This window comes from Chenopodium quinoa, unplaced genomic scaffold, assembly GCF_001683475.1.
Source record: "Chenopodium quinoa cultivar QQ74 unplaced genomic scaffold, ASM168347v1, whole genome shotgun sequence".
Taxonomy (NCBI): domain Eukaryota; kingdom Viridiplantae; phylum Streptophyta; class Magnoliopsida; order Caryophyllales; family Amaranthaceae; genus Chenopodium; species Chenopodium quinoa.
Window position 1 is genome coordinate 681,030 of NW_018743397.1, and position 19,802 is coordinate 700,831.

At 35.2% G+C, this 19,802-nt stretch overlaps 2 protein-coding genes and 1 pseudogene across 5 annotated transcripts; 1 reads left to right on the forward strand and 2 right to left on the reverse strand.

The window, feature by feature from the left end:
* Positions 1–1,951: 1,951 nt before the first annotated feature.
* Positions 1,952–8,921, forward strand: LOC110738897 (serine/arginine-rich splicing factor SR34A-like). 3 transcript variants are annotated; one of them, XM_021919354.1, is made up of 14 exons: positions 1,952–2,214; positions 4,064–4,318; positions 4,468–4,587; positions 5,022–5,087; positions 5,192–5,266; positions 5,339–5,438; positions 6,399–6,445; positions 6,549–6,606; positions 7,153–7,202; positions 7,306–7,362; positions 7,767–7,834; positions 8,168–8,239; positions 8,334–8,406; positions 8,544–8,921. In XM_021919354.1, exons 3-13 carry the CDS (start codon positions 4,501–4,503, stop codon positions 8,404–8,406), a joined length of 753 nt encoding a protein of 250 aa, XP_021775046.1. In that variant the 5' UTR covers positions 1,952–2,214; positions 4,064–4,318; positions 4,468–4,500; the 3' UTR covers positions 8,544–8,921. The 3 variants fall into 3 exon arrangements, with proteins under 3 accessions (XP_021775046.1, XP_021775045.1, XP_021775044.1); XM_021919353.1 differs by having other exon boundaries at positions 1,953–2,214; positions 4,064–4,330; XM_021919352.1 differs by lacking the exon at positions 4,064–4,318 and having other exon boundaries at positions 1,954–2,214.
* A 125-nt stretch (positions 8,922–9,046) lies between these two features.
* On the reverse strand, positions 9,047–13,058 carry LOC110738896 (annotated as a pseudogene).
* Positions 13,059–13,470: 412 nt separating this feature from the next.
* On the reverse strand, positions 13,471–16,911 carry LOC110738898 (granule-bound starch synthase 1, chloroplastic/amyloplastic-like). 2 transcript variants are annotated; one of them, XM_021919355.1, is made up of 14 exons: positions 16,817–16,911; positions 16,340–16,673; positions 16,156–16,236; positions 15,958–16,056; positions 15,752–15,841; positions 15,620–15,683; positions 15,427–15,527; positions 15,232–15,341; positions 14,897–15,140; positions 14,638–14,814; positions 14,353–14,544; positions 14,175–14,261; positions 13,933–14,061; positions 13,471–13,832 (listed from the first exon to the last, which is right to left on the reverse strand). In XM_021919355.1, the coding sequence occupies exons 2-14, from the start codon at positions 16,664–16,666 to the stop codon at positions 13,716–13,718; spliced, it is 1,818 nt and encodes a 605-aa protein (XP_021775047.1). In that variant the 5' UTR covers positions 16,667–16,673; positions 16,817–16,911; the 3' UTR covers positions 13,471–13,715. The 2 variants fall into 2 exon arrangements, with proteins under 2 accessions (XP_021775047.1, XP_021775048.1); XM_021919356.1 differs by having other exon boundaries at positions 16,340–16,680; positions 16,817–16,856.
* Positions 16,912–19,802: the final 2,891 nt, after the last annotated feature.

The following is a 19,802-nucleotide window of genomic DNA, read 5'->3' on the forward strand; positions in this document are numbered from 1 at the left end:
AAATTTGAAATGATGTACCACACATATGGTCTATTGTTCCATAACCATGAACTAGTGTTCCAATTGGATGATATGCTCATTATTGTCAAATAATATTTACATTGTTCCAGAAATATGAACTATTGTCCCATAAATATTATATATTGTTCCATACATAAGAATTAGTGTTCCAATTACATGATATGCCCATAATTCTCGAATTTTAATTATGTTGTTCCAGAAATTTAAACTATTGTACCACACGTATGGTCTATTGTTCCATAGACATGAACTAGTGTTTCAATTGGATGATATGCCCATTATTGTCAAATAATAACTATATTGTTCAAGAAATATGAACTATTGTCCCATAAATATTATATATTGTTTCATTTATAAGAACTAGTGTTCCAATTACATGATATGCTCATAGTTCCAATTACATGATATGTCTCACCATATTAATTCTTATGTATGAACAATGTATAATATTTATGGGACAATAGTTCATATTTCTGGAACAATATAAATAATATTCGAATGAAATATTATATGAAACATCAATGATTTTTATGTATAAAACAATATCATTAGTATATTAAACAATACATATATTTTATGGAACATAAGTAATATAAAATGAAACATAAGGTATGTTTTTTGAAACATCAATAAGGTATAAGAAATCACAGTAAACCTAGTTCATATAAAGCCCAACTATATGAAACAAGCAATAATATATATGAAACATCAATATTATAAATTGAAACACTTAATATATTTTATGAAACATCATTAACGTACACTTCAACTACATTTTAACGTAACGTTGACAACACAATTCAATGTAACATTACATTTTTTAATTGAAACAGCGACAAGTCTTTTTGAAACAATAATAACATCTTTTGAAACATCTCAAAATTATTCCTTTAATACAATAAAATAAGTAATTAAAAATCAAATATGCAAATTTTGTAAACAAAATATGCAGATTTATTACATGAATGTGCATTTTTTTTTTCTTAAAAAACAAAAATTAATTGTCCTAATCAATTGAAATAAAAATCTTATACTACCTTTACCAAAAAAAAAAAAAAAAACGGATGATTGAACCAACCAAGCTTGAAATATGCTCGATGAGAGTGATAATGGCGTCAATGAGAAAGAGGAGATAGTTCATATATATATATATATATCAGAAAGAGGAGAAAATTATGAATGGAATAAATTAGCTAGTTAAATCTCTTGGTTTTCCAATGCAAATTAGCGTGTTTCAATGCAAGAAATAAAAAAAAAAGCATGCAATAATGACAGGCTTTGACAGATTGTGTGTCCCAATACAAAAAAAAGGAGGCCCACTTGCACAAGTCATAACACCAAGATTTAATCTCAACCATCCATAACATAAAAATGGATGGTGTAAGATGGGTTTTCACCCTTAAATGGTTCTCACCTAAGCCAGCCATGGGTTCTCACATGATTCCATTTATATATATATATATATATATATATATAAATTCTAAAATAAACTTCCTAAAATATCAATTTGCACATTATAACTATAAATATTTTCTCTCACATGTTTTAATTGTTTTATTATATTTCATGCACTTTAATACCTGATGAATCGATTCATTAATTTTTATATAATTATATTATTATCATAATTATTCAACAACCGTGCATTTGCACGGGGTTTAACCCAGTATTATTCCTAAGATTCTTCTACCTTCTTCAACTAATCCACTAACTCAGATCAAGTTGACCTCTGTTAAGTTCTGATTCAATAGAGTCAATCTAACTGTTACGCTTTATCTAAAAAATCTAAATGCTACGCTTTATCTCAAAATCTAAATGCTACGCTTTATCTCATAAGAATTAAAGGGTTAAGATTTTTTCCTTTTAACGGTAAGAAGAAGACGCTCTATCTAAAAAAAGCCCTATGGAGTGTTGACGGTATGATTAACGTCATCAAAAATTGACAATTACGGTCCGTGCGGAGCAATAGCGAAGTCTGAGCCCTCAAGTTTGGTACGGACTACAAGTAATGAAGTAATAGCAAGCAAGTTCAAAAGATTTAAGAATCCCACACTACTGTACTGCTGAGTTTCTCTCCTATGTCAACCATCCTCCGCTATCACTTCTGCTGCTGAAATCAGTCAACCTTTGACTCCGACGCTCAAACTTAGGGTTTTGTCTTCCCTTATTCAACCTCCGCTTTCCCCTTTTCTGGTATTTCCTTCATTTTCGTACCCTTTATTTTCTCAATTTCGTTTTGTTTAGAGTTAGTTGAGTATATTTTGCTTCAGATTTAGCTCTCAAGTTGTGTAGAACTTGCAAGATTGTAACTTTTTTTACATATTTCTGCTTCTTATAATCTGATGTACTATATTTGCTTTTTGGGTAGTTAATTATATTGGATTTTGGATATGTAAATTAAGCATTAGGGTTTTAGTTTGTGAAATTATTTTGGGGGAGGGGTGGAGTTTAAGCTGCCCTAAACCACCCCAGTTGTGCCTGAAACCCGGGCCGTTGTCGAATTGCCGCCTTTTTAAGTTGCGGGGCGCCACTCCGGCATTGTTGGGGGAGAAGTTGTGGAAGAAAGAGTTTTTAGGTTTTAGCATACTATGAGAGTCAAGAGGCTATTGTTTGCATTTTTATTAGCAATGATGAGCTTAGATATCCTTCTGCATTTCCAGCTATATTGATTTTGCTTTGATTGATTTGCTTTCATATTTCAATGGCTCAGGATTAGGTGTAATGCACTTATATCATTCCTATAACTTATAAATTAAGGGTCTATTTTGCTATGATTTGACATTGTGCTGTGTTATTCTCATTCTCTTGTCGTCACAACCTATAGTGAAGGTATTGTAGGAGACTGATTGTAGTCCAATATTACTTTAGAAAGGTGACCCTTCTGTGGGCATTGCAAAATAGTATACGCGACTATGTGTTTGATTTATGAATAAAGGGATAAGTTTACATTCCATTGCTTGGACTTGAATTATATGGGCAAAGTGCTTTATGAAATGGAGTGCCATTCGAAGAGTAATTGTTGAGCACATCACCAGTCCATATAGTTGCTTCTTACCAATGTTCCATGTTTTTGCTTCTTATGCCTCTCCAGTTGCACGGACTTTCATGTCTCTTGTGACCCAGCAGATTTTTTTTTTCTTTCTTAGGGACCCTTTCGCTGCATTGGGTGTTCCTCTCCTTGTCATGAGCTGTTCTTCTATGTAGTCGCATTTTTAAGAGTTTGTGATTAAAAAAAAAATTAAAATAATCTCCGTTTATCTTCCTTCAAAATCACACAAATTTTTAATTAAGGGGCATAGGGGTGTTCAGGTGTGGATACAGGAAAGAGTATGCTTAAATAGATCACTTAGTTTTATGACATTCATTTTGATGTTAATGTGAAAATTCTTATAAGTTTCTTTTACACCCTCCCCCCCCCTCCACTGCCCGCGCTCTTATTTTAGGGATATACTAATATACTAATGGAGGATAAGTCTTGAGCAGTAAATTACTAATTAACTTCAAAGGTACTGGTTGGTAGCACAATACTCATTGATTCCATGCTTTTTGATGAATATTAGAATCTTATGTGATGATAACAAAGTATTTTGGTACCTTTAGTTGGTTAACAGACCCCTTTTCAACCAGCATCCTTTTTTTTTTTGTGGCTTCAATTGTTTGATAGTGTCGCTTTAACTTGCGTCTTCATCTGCTTTTGACTTATGTCTGCTTTTTACAAAAGGTGATAAGATGTTATTGTTAGGAAGTATGCAGTAGATCTTTGTCATTGTAAAACCTGTCCAATGCTCCTGTAAATCTGAACACTCTTCTTTCGTTTTTACATGTGAAGCTTCAGAATTAAAGATTTGTAATGCTCTTGCATCATGTTTTATTCTGGAGCCCAGACCTTATTTTAGTTAACAACTACTTTTGAAGACTCATTCTGTTGTTTATTTCCTGGGGTTTTTCATGATATGGCTGGAAAAAAGAATCTCAGTAAGGCAAATGCTTAGAAATGTGCTAAGCTTTCCATCTCATGACTTATATGCTTTCTTTATGGTAGATGACCAGCGCATGGACAAATATGAGCTTTGGAATTCATAGGGATGTAGAGGGGGAGTGGGAGAACTGGGTGGAGTAATGGATTTTTTTTATAAAATAAGGGAGACCTTTTCTTTGGAGAACTATGCATCTGCAAAAACTTGAGATAGCATTGGCGATCAAATAAATATCAAATATATATTAGCTTTGGAGCCTCTTGGAGCATATGAGCAATGGAGCTTATGGAGCATCGCTCACCTCAAGGATTGCTCTCTTGGTTTGCTTCATGGTTTTAGCCTTGACTTGCTTCAACTATTGTGAAATTAATTGCATGAAAATGAAATCAAGGGATCCTTAGATTAACCGTGTTTTGTGAATCTTATACTTAACTTTTTTTGATTCACATATCCTCATTTGTGTTTGCAGAGAATTTGTGAGTAGAGTGACGAAGCAATACAAATGAGTAGCCGTTTCTCTCGCACCATCTATGTTGGTAACTTACCTTCCGATATCAAAGAACATGAGATTGAAGATCTGTTCTACAAGGTTTGGATTTGAACTTCTTTTCCTGTGTCCCCTATGTGGAGCTGAACAATTTATTTCCATTTGCCCCATGCATCATATCCCTATGTTCTCTATGCTCACTGCAAGGTCATGTGTAATTTATAAGTTTATATCCTATAGCTAGCCTTGCTTATTCATACATGTATGAAGTTTTTTTTTTAGTCCTTTGTTGTTGATTGGGTCCAGCTTTGAAGTTTGCAGAGTAGATTTCTGCTGATTGTTTTTGTTGATCATGTTGCTTTATCCGTTTCATCAATTTCTGCAGTTTCTATTCTAACAAATTTGCACTGTATCCTCATCCTGTACATGCATGTTGACTTCAGCCAAGGCCTCAAGGGCAGTGGTCTATGTCAGTCAGTGAAGTGCAACAAATAAATATCTGCTTGCATCACAGTTGTTTGTTTTCTTTGGTGCAGTATGGTCGTATTTTGGATGTTGAATTAAAAGTTCCACCTCGACCTCCTTGTTTCTGCTTTGTGGAGGTGATCCCTCTGATCCTTTTTTTTTTTAATTAAAAATAAAAATCTAACTGGTTACGTTAATGCTTGGTCCTTGTAACCTTGAGCTCTATGCTTTGAATTGATAGTTTGAGAGTTCCCGAGATGCTGATGATGCGATTAGGGGACGTGATGGCTACAACTTCGATGGCTGTCGCCTAAGGGTAATAATATGATCGCCTACTTTCATGTTTTAAGTTACACATGCAATTTCTTACATGTCTGGACATATATAGGTTGAACTCGCACATGGTGGGCGAGGATCAGGATCATCCTCTGCTAGTGAACGCCGTGCTGGAGGGCGCTATGGTGCATCGCGTCATACTGAATATCGAGGTCTGTTTGTACCATATATTTTTCATGATTATCCTGAGGTTAACTGTATACATATTAGTATAATACTCATATAGATTCTGTCCTTTTGCAAAAAATATGATATCAAAATGACTTGTGATGAAAGATGGGTAATGCCTTTGCCAATAAAGAATTCCAAAAAAAAAAAAAAAAAAAAACAAAAAAAACAAAAAAAAGCCCCAAAAGCTACTCTCATCTTTACTCACTTTCTCTCCTCCCCTTCCATCCGTTTCATCTCCTCTTCCCTTTTCTACATGTCTTCTTTGTTCCCTTGCTTTTAGCAAAGAATATGCCTTCTTCAACTCTTTCAAGCCTTTAGATATCCTGGAAAATTTTACTCTTTAATTTCTTAAACCTAGCAATTTAGGTTTTTAATGTCTGATAAAGATTCTGCTTTACATAATGTAACTTTTTTACATCAGTTCCCTTTTAATTCTGGACTCCTTGATAAATAATGGATGTTAAGGTGTCAAGTATTGTTTTATCTATTTGAAAGTATTAGTTTGGACGCAATTTTATGGAGTGTCTTAATTCTTCGTATTTGCTACTTGATATGTGTGTGTAGGTGAGTCAAAATTTGTGGGATTGTTTTGGGGAAACTACTGCTGGTGTTTTTTTTGGTGTGAGAGAGCTAGGGAGAGAGGAAGGCAGAGTGGAGGAAGAGGAGAGAGAGAGAGCTGGGAAAAGGAGAGGAGAGAAAGTGGGTTTTGGGTTTTTTTTTTTTTTTTTCTCTTTGAATTTTAATTCTAAAATATATCACCGTTCCATCATCATTAAGGTCAATTTGATAAATACATTGGCCACAGGGTCAGGCCAGGATTCACAAACATAACAGGGTCAATCTAAGTGTTACGCTTTATCTCAGAATTACCTTGGGAAATCTTGTTTATAAAGTCTTCCTTTTTGAATAAAAGTAATTGAAAATCTGCACTTGACATGCAGTCATTGTCCGTGGGCTTCCATCATCTGCATCATGGCAGGATTTAAAGGTTTTTTTTTTTTTTTTTTTCTGACTTTGTCATACTAATAAGCTATGTCAAATTAAACTTCTCACAAGCTAAGTTTCCATCTTAACATTTGGTTCAATCATAGGATCACATGCGAAAAGCTGGTGACGTTTGCTTTGCTGAAGTTTCACGTGACAGTGAAGGTATTTCCTGAATTATTGCTGCTGTTTATGCTAAGAAAAGGACAAAGTGATATGTTATGTATGATATCCTTGTTTGCGGGTCTTAGGCACCGAGGTTTAAAAGGAAATGCTACTTTGCTTGCTTTGTTCTGCAGATCCTTTGTAACACATAAATTTTAATAGCAGATAATTGATTTATACTTTGTTTCTTAATGTGATGATATGATGCCCTTTCTATTAGTGAGGACTGTAAATTGACTTGGTATTAAAAGAATGGAATATTTCTGTACATAGAGCTGTATGCACACGAGAGTGTATTAAGATCTCCGTTCGAACCCTCTGAGGTCTTTTGATTTGCTGAAGCAGAAATCTAGTTGAATTGAAATGCTTTGCCAGTCATTGAATCTTGGAAATTTCTGATGTCATAGGATATTGTAACGAAGGAAATTGATGAATCTGGCTTTTCGAATCTGTCTAGATTATGCGTGTGCTACTATTGGATTGTTACTTGTTTATTTCTTTTAAGCTATGCTTCCTCCTGTCTCCTCAATTGTTAGTTTTTTACAGGAACCTTTGGCTTGGTTGACTATACCAATTCTGAAGACATGAAATATGCTGTAAGTTTTATAGTGGATTGATTGGATCCTGGGTCTAGAATTCTTTCATATACTGCTTTTCCATACGTAGCTTTGACGCTGTTAATGATGGTTTTTTTATTAGATCCGGAAACTGGATGACACTGAATTCAAAAACCCTTGGGCAAAATCTTATATCCGGGTGAGTGACTTTCTCCTAGATCCGAAAACTGGATGACACTGAACTTTTGATCTCTTGGTTTCCTTACATATCTATTTCTGCATCTTGCTGTTTTTTTGTATTTGTCCAATTATGTACTCTACTTGTATGTCGACAACAGCCTTCTTAATTTCTGAGGCATTGAGGCTCCTCTATTAAAATAGTATGGCCGTCTTTCCTGTTTTTTTTGTAAAACTATCGCTTGTGCTTTGGATATAATAATCAAGGATCTGGATTGTTTCACACTTAAGTTTCCTATAGCTTGTAAAGTCTAGTAATATTTTTTTGACAACAATAGCAATGTTCCATGGGAGGGATGTAAGTGTTTTTTTTTTAAAAAAATTTATTTATTCTTGGTATTAAGACATGGCTGTGTGTCATTGCAGGTGAAGAGGTATGACAGAAGCCCAAGTAGGAGCCGCAGCAGGAGTAGAAGCCCGAAAAAGAATAGAAGGTAGCCTTTTCTTTGAATTAAAAAATTTCAACTCTTTCTTGGGTTTTTGTTATGTATTCAAGGCTAGGCTTTGTAATTTTATGCACAAAGTGGTATTAAGATGAGAATATATGGCAATACTATGTGCTGTTTGATTTTGCAAAGTACAAAGTATATTATTTTATTTTATTTTTTGACAAAAAATACGAAGTATATTATTATTATTAGTATTGTTAACTTTATCTACCTCCCACTTCTTATTCATAGCCCTGACGGGATATATGACATTTTCCTTCTTTCCCTGGGACTTGGGTTGCCTGTGGTTGTTTATTTTGCTTTTGAATTTCTCTGCAGCAAATCACTGGAAAGGTCAGTGTCAAGATCACCATCTAGATCAAGGTCTGCATCTCCTGTGAAATCAACCAGGTAATACAGAGTACACTTGATTATGCAAGGATTTGACTCACCCTTTTCCTAAATCTTGTTAAGCATTATTGCTCAAATTTTCACCAACATGCAGGCCAAAGTCTAGATCCAAATCAAGATCCCCCTCCAAGTCACGGTCAAGGTCCATTTCACCCCGGCAGTACTAGGTATGCCATGGATTTAGAAAATTCCTAATGAGCTCAACAAAATGTGAATTGATCCATTTTCATTGATATTTGAGCTTTTATATGTCCTCACTTAACCCAATTTGATGGAGTTTCTCTTTTTAATTCTTATCTAACAGTCGAGCACTTGGGTCAGACCAGTTTCTCTGCCCTGCCAGCAGCAATTTAACGAGTACGCCTCTGATGCGTCTCTAGGCAAATACTTAGTATTGCATGAACTTTTCACTAGTATAAAAAATGTTTCCCTTATGGCTATTGGAACTCTGTAAAAATAGACATGTGAGGCAGTTTTGGAGACATTAATTGTGCTTTTAGTAGCTCTTTAGTCTGAAGATTATGCTGAGTCCATTTTAAGAACATTGCTGCTTAGTGTGTTTTGCTTCTAGTTTTTTAATCTGGTTTGCTGGATTTATAAAGATTTTATTATTGGGAGACTAGTAAAGTTTATAAACAATTCTATGTCCTTGTGAGAAATGTTTCTTTTTATGACCAGTGGAGCATGTGAGCGTGTAAGTTGTTTCTCTCTATTATAACAACTGTTCTCTTTGTTTCCTTTTGATAAACTGTTTTGATTATGTATGTTTTTCAATGCTCATCTTTAACCATTTACTACTATCTTTAGTTATGAGACGAATTAAACAAAATCTCACATAATTATGCCCCTGCGCGTGCGTATATTATGGGATTATTTTGAATAGGTTGCAAAATCCTAAACAAGAACAGGGGGGTAAATTTTAGAGTATGGCAATATTGTGACTAATCTGACTATTACATAATTTTCAAGTCGATAGAGGTTCCTTGCAATTATTAACAAATAGTTGGTCAATCTAGATTAACATTTTGAACAATCAACAAAGTAGAAGTTGAATGGCATAGGTTTATCGAACTCCTATCTCCGAAATTGATGCACTGTTCAAGGAACCCTGCTCTAGATCATATTGGGGATGCTCTGCCTGTGATAAACCCTTACCTATGAAAAATGCCGGATTGTTAGGTTTAGGGAGTTGATAAGCCTCATTGGCGATCATAGTTACAACAGTCGACATGGTGGGTCTGTCAGCAGGGTTCTCTTGCACGCATAAGAGACCAACATTAATGCATTTCATGGCTTCTTCTTGGTGGTGATTGTCCAAAATTGAGGTTTGGTCAATCAGCTCGGAACCTCTATTATCTGTCCACAGCTCCCATGCCTGAAGAACACAAATAAAAATACGCAAGTAAATCTGTTGAGTCTGTATAATTGCTTGAGTTTCACATGATTAGTCGGGAACTTACATAACCAATAAGGTTGAGTGGGCAGTCTGAGCAGTAAGAGTCATTGTTCTTCTTGCTGCTGATTATCTCTAACACTAATATCCCAAAGCTAAAAACATCAGACTTGACTGAAACATATCCATCCATTGCATATTCTGGTGACATATAACCACTGCACCAAGAGAAGAAAATAAAAAAACTTTCATGGTTCTTTTTCTCCTCAAAGAGATGAAAATTCATGCATTGGTGTATTCATTTAACTTACAGTGTCCCAACTAATCTGGTGGTATTTGCTCCTGATTCATTCTGCTGAAAGAGTCTAGCCATACCGAAATCTGAAATTTTTGGATTCATCTCCTGATCAAGTAATATATTTCCTGTTTTTAAGTCTCGATGAATAATCTTCAGTCGTGAATATTTGTGAAGGTAGAGGAGTCCTTGAGCTACCCCCTCGATTATGTTGAAACGCATCTTCCAGTCAAGAAGCAATTTTCTGTCTGAATCTGTCAATTACAAATGTGATGAATCAATTACAAAGTACTGGAAATCTGTAGTTATTATTGTTTAAATCACTAACCAAATAGGAAATAATCCAAGCTCTTGTTCTCCATGTATTCATATACCAATATCTTCTCTCCTTGCTCAATGCAGCATCCTATGAGCTTAACAAGATTGTTATGTTGTAATTTGGCAACAAGCTTAACCTCATTCATGAACTCCAATCTGCCCTGCTTTGAAGTTGTTGACAGTCTCTTTATCGCTATCTCTTGGTTATCTGCTAATGTACCCTGATATATTTAGTGCAAATGTTTCACTGCTTCAACTTGAAAAGAAAAATATAAACGGAGCATTCAGAACTTTTAATTACCTTGTATACTACCCCATATCCTCCTTGTCCAAGCCTATTTGAAGGTGAAAAGTTATCAGTTGCTTGAACTATGTTTTCGAAGCTGAACACGTGAATTCCATGGTTCTTGCCAATGGTGAGCTTTCTTTTCCTTCGAAATCTTTTGGAGTGTCCAACACTGGAACCTACCTCTGTAAGTGACATCTTCTCCTCTATTTGACTTACTCCTGTGTAGCATGGAAATAAAACAAAGCTGCATCAGTAGAGCACATAGTTCTGTAAGATTTTAGTGGGTTGTTTGTGATTCAGAAACTACCAGCTGTTTCGAGACTTCTGTGAAGGCGATCATATAAATGTTGAAGATATGCTGTGAGGTTTCGTCGTACAACATAACCTAACAGACTAAAAAATCGTGCTATTTTGAGCACTGCCCTTTGCTTGCGATATCCTATCCATGATAATGCTAGGAGCAGCAGAAAGGTAGCTGTTGCTATTATAAGCCACAACCACAAAAGCGACCTCTTTTCTTCTGTAACAAAACCAAATCTAATTAAGCTACACTTTTGTAGCATCTAAAAGACGTTTTCCTTCAGAAAAACATGTACAGTTGAAGAGACTAGAAAAAATTGCAGGAGAATTTCATCTCCTTCCTACTTTCTTAATGCTGAAAGTTTAAAAAGTGATTGAGAGAATGTTAGTTTTACCTCTGTAATGTTTTCTTTGAATGTAAAACTCCCTGCGAGAAGAGTATGCCTGTCCATTTTCTAGCAACTGAGTATTGTTAGTCCAGAGCTCACATCCAGTACGATTGGGGTAGATGAAAGCGTAAGCAACACAGGAACAGTTGCTCAAGCACCTAACCTCACAATCAGCCACACCAAAAATTTGGTTTCTTTTTTCATACTTGGTGCCTTCAGATAACACATATCCCTGGGTACTGTCAAACCAGCTTTTATTCCGGCATTCTGGAAGCTGCTGCTTTACGCATCCAGGATAGAATTCGTAGCTCTTGGCCTTTCTGCAGTCAACAACAGTGGTCAGAGAATTGTGTATATTTGATCCTGATCTCGAGTACTGGCTGTACTCCAATCTGTCTGATGTCGAGGTGTCATAATGAAGTATTGCACCTTCCTTATCTATATGATACATTGGGAAATCGATATCCCAGGCGTTCTCTGCAGCAGATAAGGTGAAGTATTTTTCTTCATCATTTGAGACATAATCGAACCTAAAAAGGTAGTCTTTGAGATTTGGGAATTTCCCATTGTTCCAAATGCCACTCCTCCATTGAATATCCTTTCTTATCCACAAGATCAACTGGCTGGTTCCGTTGGGGTCTATACCGAGTGTGAAAGGCCCTGCTGCAGGAAACTTATCACTTACCCATGAGGTCAATGCCCAATTTTTCCCAGTTTTGAAGTTATATCCCAGTTTCATACCAAGAAGAAGTGTGTCAGTTGGATAATCAAAGCTCTGCCACAGTTTTTTGTCTCTTACCGAGCCATCTGAATTCAGCTCTTGTAACACAAAGTTGCCGGTATCTGTTAGCACTGCCACTCTTCTGGAAGCTCCTTGATTGGCCTTCAACAACATGTGTGTCAAACCTCTATCTAATATCTTGAATTCACCGTTGCTGTTGATTGCAAGTGCTCCAAAATTCCAAAATTCCTAGAAATGGGATTGTTTCGGTTTGCAATCCATACTGGCCTCTTATATTTATCGTAAGTGTACCAGATGCTGATGTAGCAGTTTTGTGTATTTTCTGGATTAAAGTATCCGATTACCCTCTCTTCTTGTGGGTTGAAGAATCCTAATGTGAATACTTTGCCTGCTGAAACCAAGTACTCACCATCCTTGAGTTGATGACCTTGTTTCAGAGTGTCTGATTCTGAATAAGAAGAGATTATGCAGCAGCAGAAGCAAAAATATAGGAAGATGCTTTCTTTTCTCAGACCCATTGGTTGTGAAATCTACCCAAAACTATTGTTCTTGAGATATTCAAGGGCGCCTTTACTAGTTAACAGATTAAGTGGACTGTGGGGACTTTTGACCTGTGAAACGATTGTTTTTATGTTTTATGCCTGATTGTTATGAAAACACATCATCTTTAAAATTAATTGATGAGCAGGTCAATGGTGGAATAATTCAGAATAGTTCTAAAGCACGGTAGGTTTAAAGTCACTGTCCATAGTCTATACCTACATACTAAATACTATTAATTGCCGTAATAACCTAGGAAGTACAATTAGACTGAAATTTGTTTCTCAAAAGTCAGATACTTCTCTACTTAAAAATAATAGCCACACACAAAGTACTAGTATATGTCTTAGCAGATTCTATTGTTCACCTGGGAAAAAGTATACCTGCACTTGGTTAAAGTACCCAAGAGTCCTCTCTACTCGTGGATTGAATCTTAAACTAAAGAATTTCTGTTAAATATAAGTACTCACCATTCTTCACCTGTAGCCTGTTTCTGAATCAGAAGAGATGATGCAGCAGACAGAAGCCGAATTGTCAGAAAGTGTTTATTGGAGGTAGAATGACATCTGTCTAATAAGTTATGCATGTTGTAATAATATGTACAAGCTCTAGATATTGTACACTTGTTAATTGGATATAATAAGAGAAAAGTCCTGGTTTGAAATGGTCAACTTTGTTGAGCAGCTAATACCCATTTTGTCTAATTAATCTAACAGTAGACTGCTAGTACTGAGCAGTTAATATTGGTCAGTACTATGATGATGCAGTTAATTACTTAATAAGCATAGTCCATATAAACTGTTAAAACTGCTAGCAATTTGAGGCCTTGAGGGTTGAGCCACTGCTTTGAGATTTTCTTAAAATACTGTTCGTTCAAAACATTTGGAAATTTGTATTTGCTTGTTCTAGTCCAGATCAATTAGTTTCAACTGGAAAAAAAAAAAAGGTAAGTCACACCAGTGTAGTTTTGTTGTACTGAAAATGTTATGTACACACTAATAACATATTATTCAAATTTATATTATTGCACTCATGACACATTAATAATCAAACAAGCATGAATGTCATACAATTCGAAGAAGTCTATACGGAAGGCAACATTGCCTGAGTTATTGAATTCTGAGACAAAATATAGTAAAAAAAAATATCAGCCATATGAGTATTCCACAAAAGTGCTGATCATTCTTTGATGTGATCCACCATCTATGAATCAAGGATTTGCAATGTTCTCCACAGCAAAAGGAGCAATCTCGTTTCCTTCGAATCCTGGTCTACTGCCAGCAACCCCTAGGCTCAGCAGCAGGTTCTCCCATTTCTTTGCAGGCTCCTGCTCATGAACAAAAAATTAATTAGCATCATGACAAATGAGATTAACTTGGCTAAAAGTGTACTAAGTCACTTAAATGGGAGCAGATCATACAGCCTACCTTCCATGAGAAATCTTGTGCCATACAGTTTTGGATCATCTCTCTTGAGGCTGGAGTTCCATACGTCTCTATTGCCCTCTTCACTGTTGTTACAACAGCTTGTAAATCAGTTGGATCCACCGCGTCACACTGATAGACCATTGTGAACCAAAATGTCAGTTCTTCAGAGTACAGAAATGATCATTAGACTAATTAGTATACAAAATGAAATGTAATGATTTTTTTGATGTAGTGATTGTTACATTTGCACTGAAACGGCCCATGTGGAATCCGGTGTAACCCTCTTGTACAGTATCGACAAGTCCACCAGTTGAGGCCACCAGTGGCACCTGATCAATGAAATATCAGAATAGGTATGATGTTCATTGATGTAAAAAGCATCAAGAATAGAATAACTCATTGCATAAAGCTGTCACAAACCGTTCCATAACGCATTGCATGAAGCTGGATAAGCCCACATGGCTCAAATCTGCTAGGTATCAGCATGTAATCAGCACCAGCTACAATCATATGAGCTAAGGCAACATTGAATTTGGTCACTCCTCTCGCCTTTTGAGGGTAGAGAGCTTCCAACTTTTGAATCTGCTTCTCCATTTCCTTCTTTCCAGTCCCCTACTCCCAAAAACAAAACCATGAAAAAAAATTCAGTAAAATGGTCTTAGGTGAAGAGATAAAAGGCGTGTTTGAGGTAAAGATTGTTCTTACAAGAACAATAATCTGCACATTTTGGCCAATGAACTGAGGAATTGCTTCTGCAAGAATGTCAGAACCTTTCTGCTCTTCAAGTCGGCCTATAAAACCAATCAAAGGGATATTCCTGTCCACAGGTAGACCAACTTCTGCTTGCAGAGCTTCCTTTATAAGAGGCTTTGCATATGCAACCTGAAAGTAGCGCAAACTATACACATTAGGAAATTTCATGAAGGTCTACAAAACCAAAAATCATTTTAAAAATCTTACTTACAGTTGATCTATCATAATTAGATCCAATGTACTTATCAGTAGTTGGATTCCATTCCAGTACATCCATGCCGTTCACTATGCCAGTGATTCCAGTCCTCTGAACTACATCGTTGAGCTCCACACCTCTCTCAACACTCGATACAACCTCTTGTGCATAGAAAGGGCTCACAGTTACTACACGGTCTGATTCTAAAATACCTGCCTTCATCCAGTTAATTTTCCTTCCCTTTACAGGTTTGTTGTGCCTGTATCATGCACATAACATTAATTTTGGACTAGTAAATTAGTAATTAGTCCGTGCAATGCGATATTTAGTAGGTAATTAATATACTTTACCCATCAAAAAAGTCAAAATCTGGCTTCAATTCCTGAGGTAGATGAAGACGCGAGTAGTCTTCCAATGCAAATCTTCCTTGATATACCATATTGTGAATGCAGAAAGCAACCTGAACCCCTCAAACATATGAATATTCGTTCAAGAAAACGTTACAAAGTACAACCAAGAAAACACCCCTAGGTAAAAAGACTTACCTTAGCATTTCTGTAGATTCCCCTGGGTTTGTACATACTCTTGAGGTATGCTGGGAGAAGAGCACTATGCCAATCATTTGCGATGAAAACAACATCTTCACCTGCATCAAGTCATAATGAGCATTTTTTTTATCAAATTACTAGACATTGCACGAAAACGTTTAACAATTGGCAACAATGAGAAGAATTTTACCATATGGTCCAGAGTAGAGTGGATTGTTGTTGAGATTCAGAATTCTCGGTGCCTCCAAAGCTGCCTGTAACGCGCAGGTGTTATGCTTTCTTTCTCATTACAATGTAATTAAGCTATTAATGATAAAATTACCTGGCAAAGCACGCTAAATCGAAGTTGATTGTCTTTATAGTCCTCTCCAGCCTCTGGACCGTAGAGTTTCGATCCAGTTACCCCCCACACCTAACATGGTTTTAGTACATACACAACCATACAAAAATAAGAATTCAAGGCTTTAATTTAACAACTAATTACACACAAGTAAAAACTATGGTTGTGCTATGGAAATGTACTAATACCTTTGCAAGGAAAACAGGATGATCCACGAAAACACGATCAACCCCTCGCTTGTAGGTATGGAAGAAACGCACTGTCTCAGTCCTATCTCCAACTTTCAGCTGCAATTTATATTTTGAAAGTTTGAAATATGCTCAATAACACCAAATAATCATCTTAATAAGTATAATGTAGCTAATTATATTATAGAGCATGCATACCTCAGCTGTAACACTAGTATCCCATCCATCTCTGTACTGATCATACCTAGGAGAGACTGTCATTACACGGTGTCCCCTAGCCTAAAAGACGCGTAACACATTAGGCCAAGGTAATAAAGTTGAGATAAATTCAAATAATTTACATACATATATATTTATTAAGGTGAAGAGAACAAAGACTTACTGCCAAGGCAGGGGGAAGATTTCCAAGAACGTCCCCTAGACCGCCGGTTTTACTCCAAGGGGCAACTTCTGCCCCAACAAATACCAAATTCATCCCACATCTTATTGTAGGGGAGTTTTCTTTTCTAAGCTCCTCAGTAGGATTTTTTGCGGTACTCCTCAACTTTATCATATCTACATTGTTCTTCAATGATCTTAGTCCATTATGAGTCGCGATCATTTGGTTGTTCTTCAAGCCATTATTTATCAATGTAAGCTTAGGATCTGAACCCGTCATAGCACCATTGGTAATACCCGAAATAAAATGAGATGATGTCACGGTCTCCATTGATGTCCTAGTACCTCAAACAACCAAAAACAGTGATTAATTAGTACTTGTACGTAGTAGTATAATATGTATATGTTGCTCATAACATTTACAACAAATGAAAGCAGCATAAAATTAAACTTGAAACTAATAATATGAATTTTTTTATACCAAATAATAATGTAATGAAATTGAAAAACTTGTATGTAAAATTTGATTTTGATTTGAGTTTGTATATGAGGAGTGTTACATAATACGTACAGTATTTAAAGGGAGGTGTTTAGTGGGGCCATCCATGACGTGGCTTTATTAGAGATATTTTGTACGTTTTGGAGTTTTTAACCAATAGGGAAATTCGTGAAGAAATAAAAAGGCAAATTAATCTACTACTACCTGACGCTGGAAATCACCTGAGTCTAAAGTGGATTGTTTTTTTGAGGTTTATAAATTCATCACAACCGTTGGATAGTACATGTCAGACGTTGGATTTTATGACTTTAGTATTTTTGTTGGGCTTGTAAAAGTGGGCTAAGGGAGGGTTGCTTTATTGGGCCGTTGTCCAGATGAATATTTTTTATTTGTGGATCCAAATCCAAAGATAAACAAATACAGGTGCAAAGTGCAATACTAGTCAGCAACTTAGCGTCGGTGTCATGGGAGACTATGGGATGTTAAAAAGTTAGGGAAATTCCTATTGGTATTGTGGAATTGATTTTTTCCATTGATGTACTTTTAATTTTTTTTTCTTTTTATTAGCATTTTCGTGCTGTAGTCTTTTTCAGTCATGACTAAGGGTATGTTCTCTTACGTTAAATTTCAGTTCAGTTTAGCTTAACTCCTAATTTCCTTCTCTTATAAAATATTCAATTCAGTTCAGTTCAGCTTAGTTCAGTTCAGTTCATCTCAATTCAGTTCAGTTTAGTTCAATTTAGTTCAGTTCAGCTGAGTTCAGTCAATGAGAACAGGCCCTAACACCGTTAATAACTAGCATTTTTTTTTTTGAGGGAAATAACTAGCAAATTAAGCTAACTAATCAATGAGAAGAGTATAGTATCCATTTAAACATCTAATGTCTCGATTTTCATGTCGAAACTGTTTGGTTAAAGTTTTAGGGTTATTTTAGCCTTTAAAGATCCAAATTAACCTTAAAATTAGCAAAAAAAAAAAAATAACACAATTGTCTCGTATACATGTTAATAAATGTCTCGATTTAAATGTCGTTATTTTTATGTTTTGTTGCGTGCTAATAATTATTTGGTTATACGTATTATACTCCGTACTAGATACATACGTTTCTCCTAAAAAAAAAGATACATAAAATTAAAACAAATGGAATAACATAACTTAATTGAATAAATAAACAATGAAAGAAGCATGCTAGGCTGAGAATGAATGAAGATTGATCATCTTAGTTTGGTCCAATTGTATATATTTGTACGTCAGATATTAAATATAGTCAAGCAGAGTCAGCTGATGTTGGTAGAAGAAAAGTATAAGTAATAAAATAAGATGACATACGAGATGAATGGATAAGCATTAAAGAGAGAGTATTAAAATCCAACACAGAAAACATTATTGATTATTCTAAATAAGATGAATAATTCTTTAATTTAATCCAACCGTCACACTTGCACTCGCACATGTAGCGTACGTTAGCATGAGCCAGCCGTAACAACTAGTGGAGCCAATTTGCCGCGTAGTTTTAAAGGAGTTAAATTTACTTTTAAAAGGGGGTGAAAAAGAGACTACTCATTTGGACGGAAAGGGCAGTGATCAATGACAATTGAGGGGTTAAATTGGCTATTGGACTAAGTCATTTGACTCTTAGCTTATGCTTTGTAACTTTGTAAGCATTAAAGTCAAATTATTTGAATCATTAAATTAATTAAACTTATGCTTTGTAACTTATTACCATTAATGTCAAATTATTTGAGAGATTAAATTAATGGAAAATGCTATACATAGCCCTTAGGGCTATATATAAGTATTTAATTTACTCTAGAAAATTGTTAAAAATTTAGAATTTCATGACAAAAACACACTAATTACACCGATTTGCGCGTGTTTTTGTCATGAATTCCTAACTTTATACATTTTTCAAGAGTAAATTTAATGTTTAATTATAGCCCTAAGAGCTATGTATAGCATTACCCTAAATTAATAAAGAAATCTTAAGGCTGAAAATAGGTGTGTGAGCAAATTAAAACTTCTAGATACTTCGTTATGTTAATCTCTAACTTGAATATACTCCGTAATAAGTACTCATCTCGCACAATTTTTATGTGATACTCCTTATTGAATATTGATACTTCTCTCTTGGTATCTTTTGGTTGGTTACATACTTACATCTTGGTTTAAGATGGTCAAATACTCTAATTACAATTCTTGGTACAATTAATACTTCATGTCTGCCGTAGTTGTCTAACTTAAAAATTTTGAACATTTAATAATCAATAAGTTACTCCGTATGACAAACACGTACATGCATATGTATCATCTACAATTGACCAACAATTAGCACCAATGCTTCACTCTCAAAATAAAATTTAAATCTCAATAACATCCTAACACATGTGGCATGCATATGAAGATTGAAAACAACAAGCCAAGACAAGATAAGAAGGCTATAAGTGATTAAGTGTCACCTTCTACACTTAATATATCAATTTCAACTCTTACAACAAGCCAAGACAAGATTGAAACTTTCACGAAGACTTCCATATCAATCTAGAAAAAGCAAAAGACCCAAAATTGACCCACCCCAATCAAGAAGCAATAGCTTACCCAACTCAACAAGACAACACAAATTATACGAGTACAAGTAAACAACAACATTCATTCCTTTTTTTTTTTTTTTTTTTTTTTTTTAATTTTTAATTGAAAGTTGGACTGCTTCTACTTTACGCGTAATATTTTACATATTTATCACAACAGGAAACTTTCTATAGTTTCGAGTTCTTCCCTTTTCTGACCGTCCTTCCTTATTTATAATATTTTTTCCAGATCCTTCTTTTTTTCAACCCTATATATACCACCCCTTTATCCCTTCTTTTTCTCCAAGTTTCACTAATTCCACTTTCTTTCAACCATCTTTATTTTCTCTCTCCTCCAAAAACTAAAAAAAAAAAAAAAAAAAAAACTTCTCAATTTGTTGAAG

Excerpts from the sequence above, each read along its gene's own strand:
- LOC110738897 (XM_021919354.1), top strand. The coding sequence starts at position 4,501 with ATGAGTAGCCGTTTCTCTCGCACCATCTATGTTGGTAACTTACCTTCC. Across the intron at positions 6,446-6,548 it reads CATCATGGCAGGATTTAAAG|GATCACATGCGAAAAGCTGG; the intron begins GTTTTTTTTTTT and ends GTTCAATCATAG. Across the intron at positions 6,607-7,152 it reads AGTTTCACGTGACAGTGAAG|GAACCTTTGGCTTGGTTGAC; the intron begins GTATTTCCTGAA and ends AGTTTTTTACAG.
- LOC110738898 (XM_021919355.1), bottom strand. The coding sequence starts at position 16,666 with ATGGAGACCGTGACATCATCTCATTTTATTTCGGGTATTACCAATGGT. Across the intron at positions 15,528-15,619 it reads ACTCTACTCTGGACCATATG|GTGAAGATGTTGTTTTCATC; the intron begins GTAAAATTCTTC and ends GACTTGATGCAG. Across the intron at positions 15,141-15,231 it reads GATTTTGACTTTTTTGATGG|GCACAACAAACCTGTAAAGG; the intron begins GTAAAGTATATT and ends TGCATGATACAG.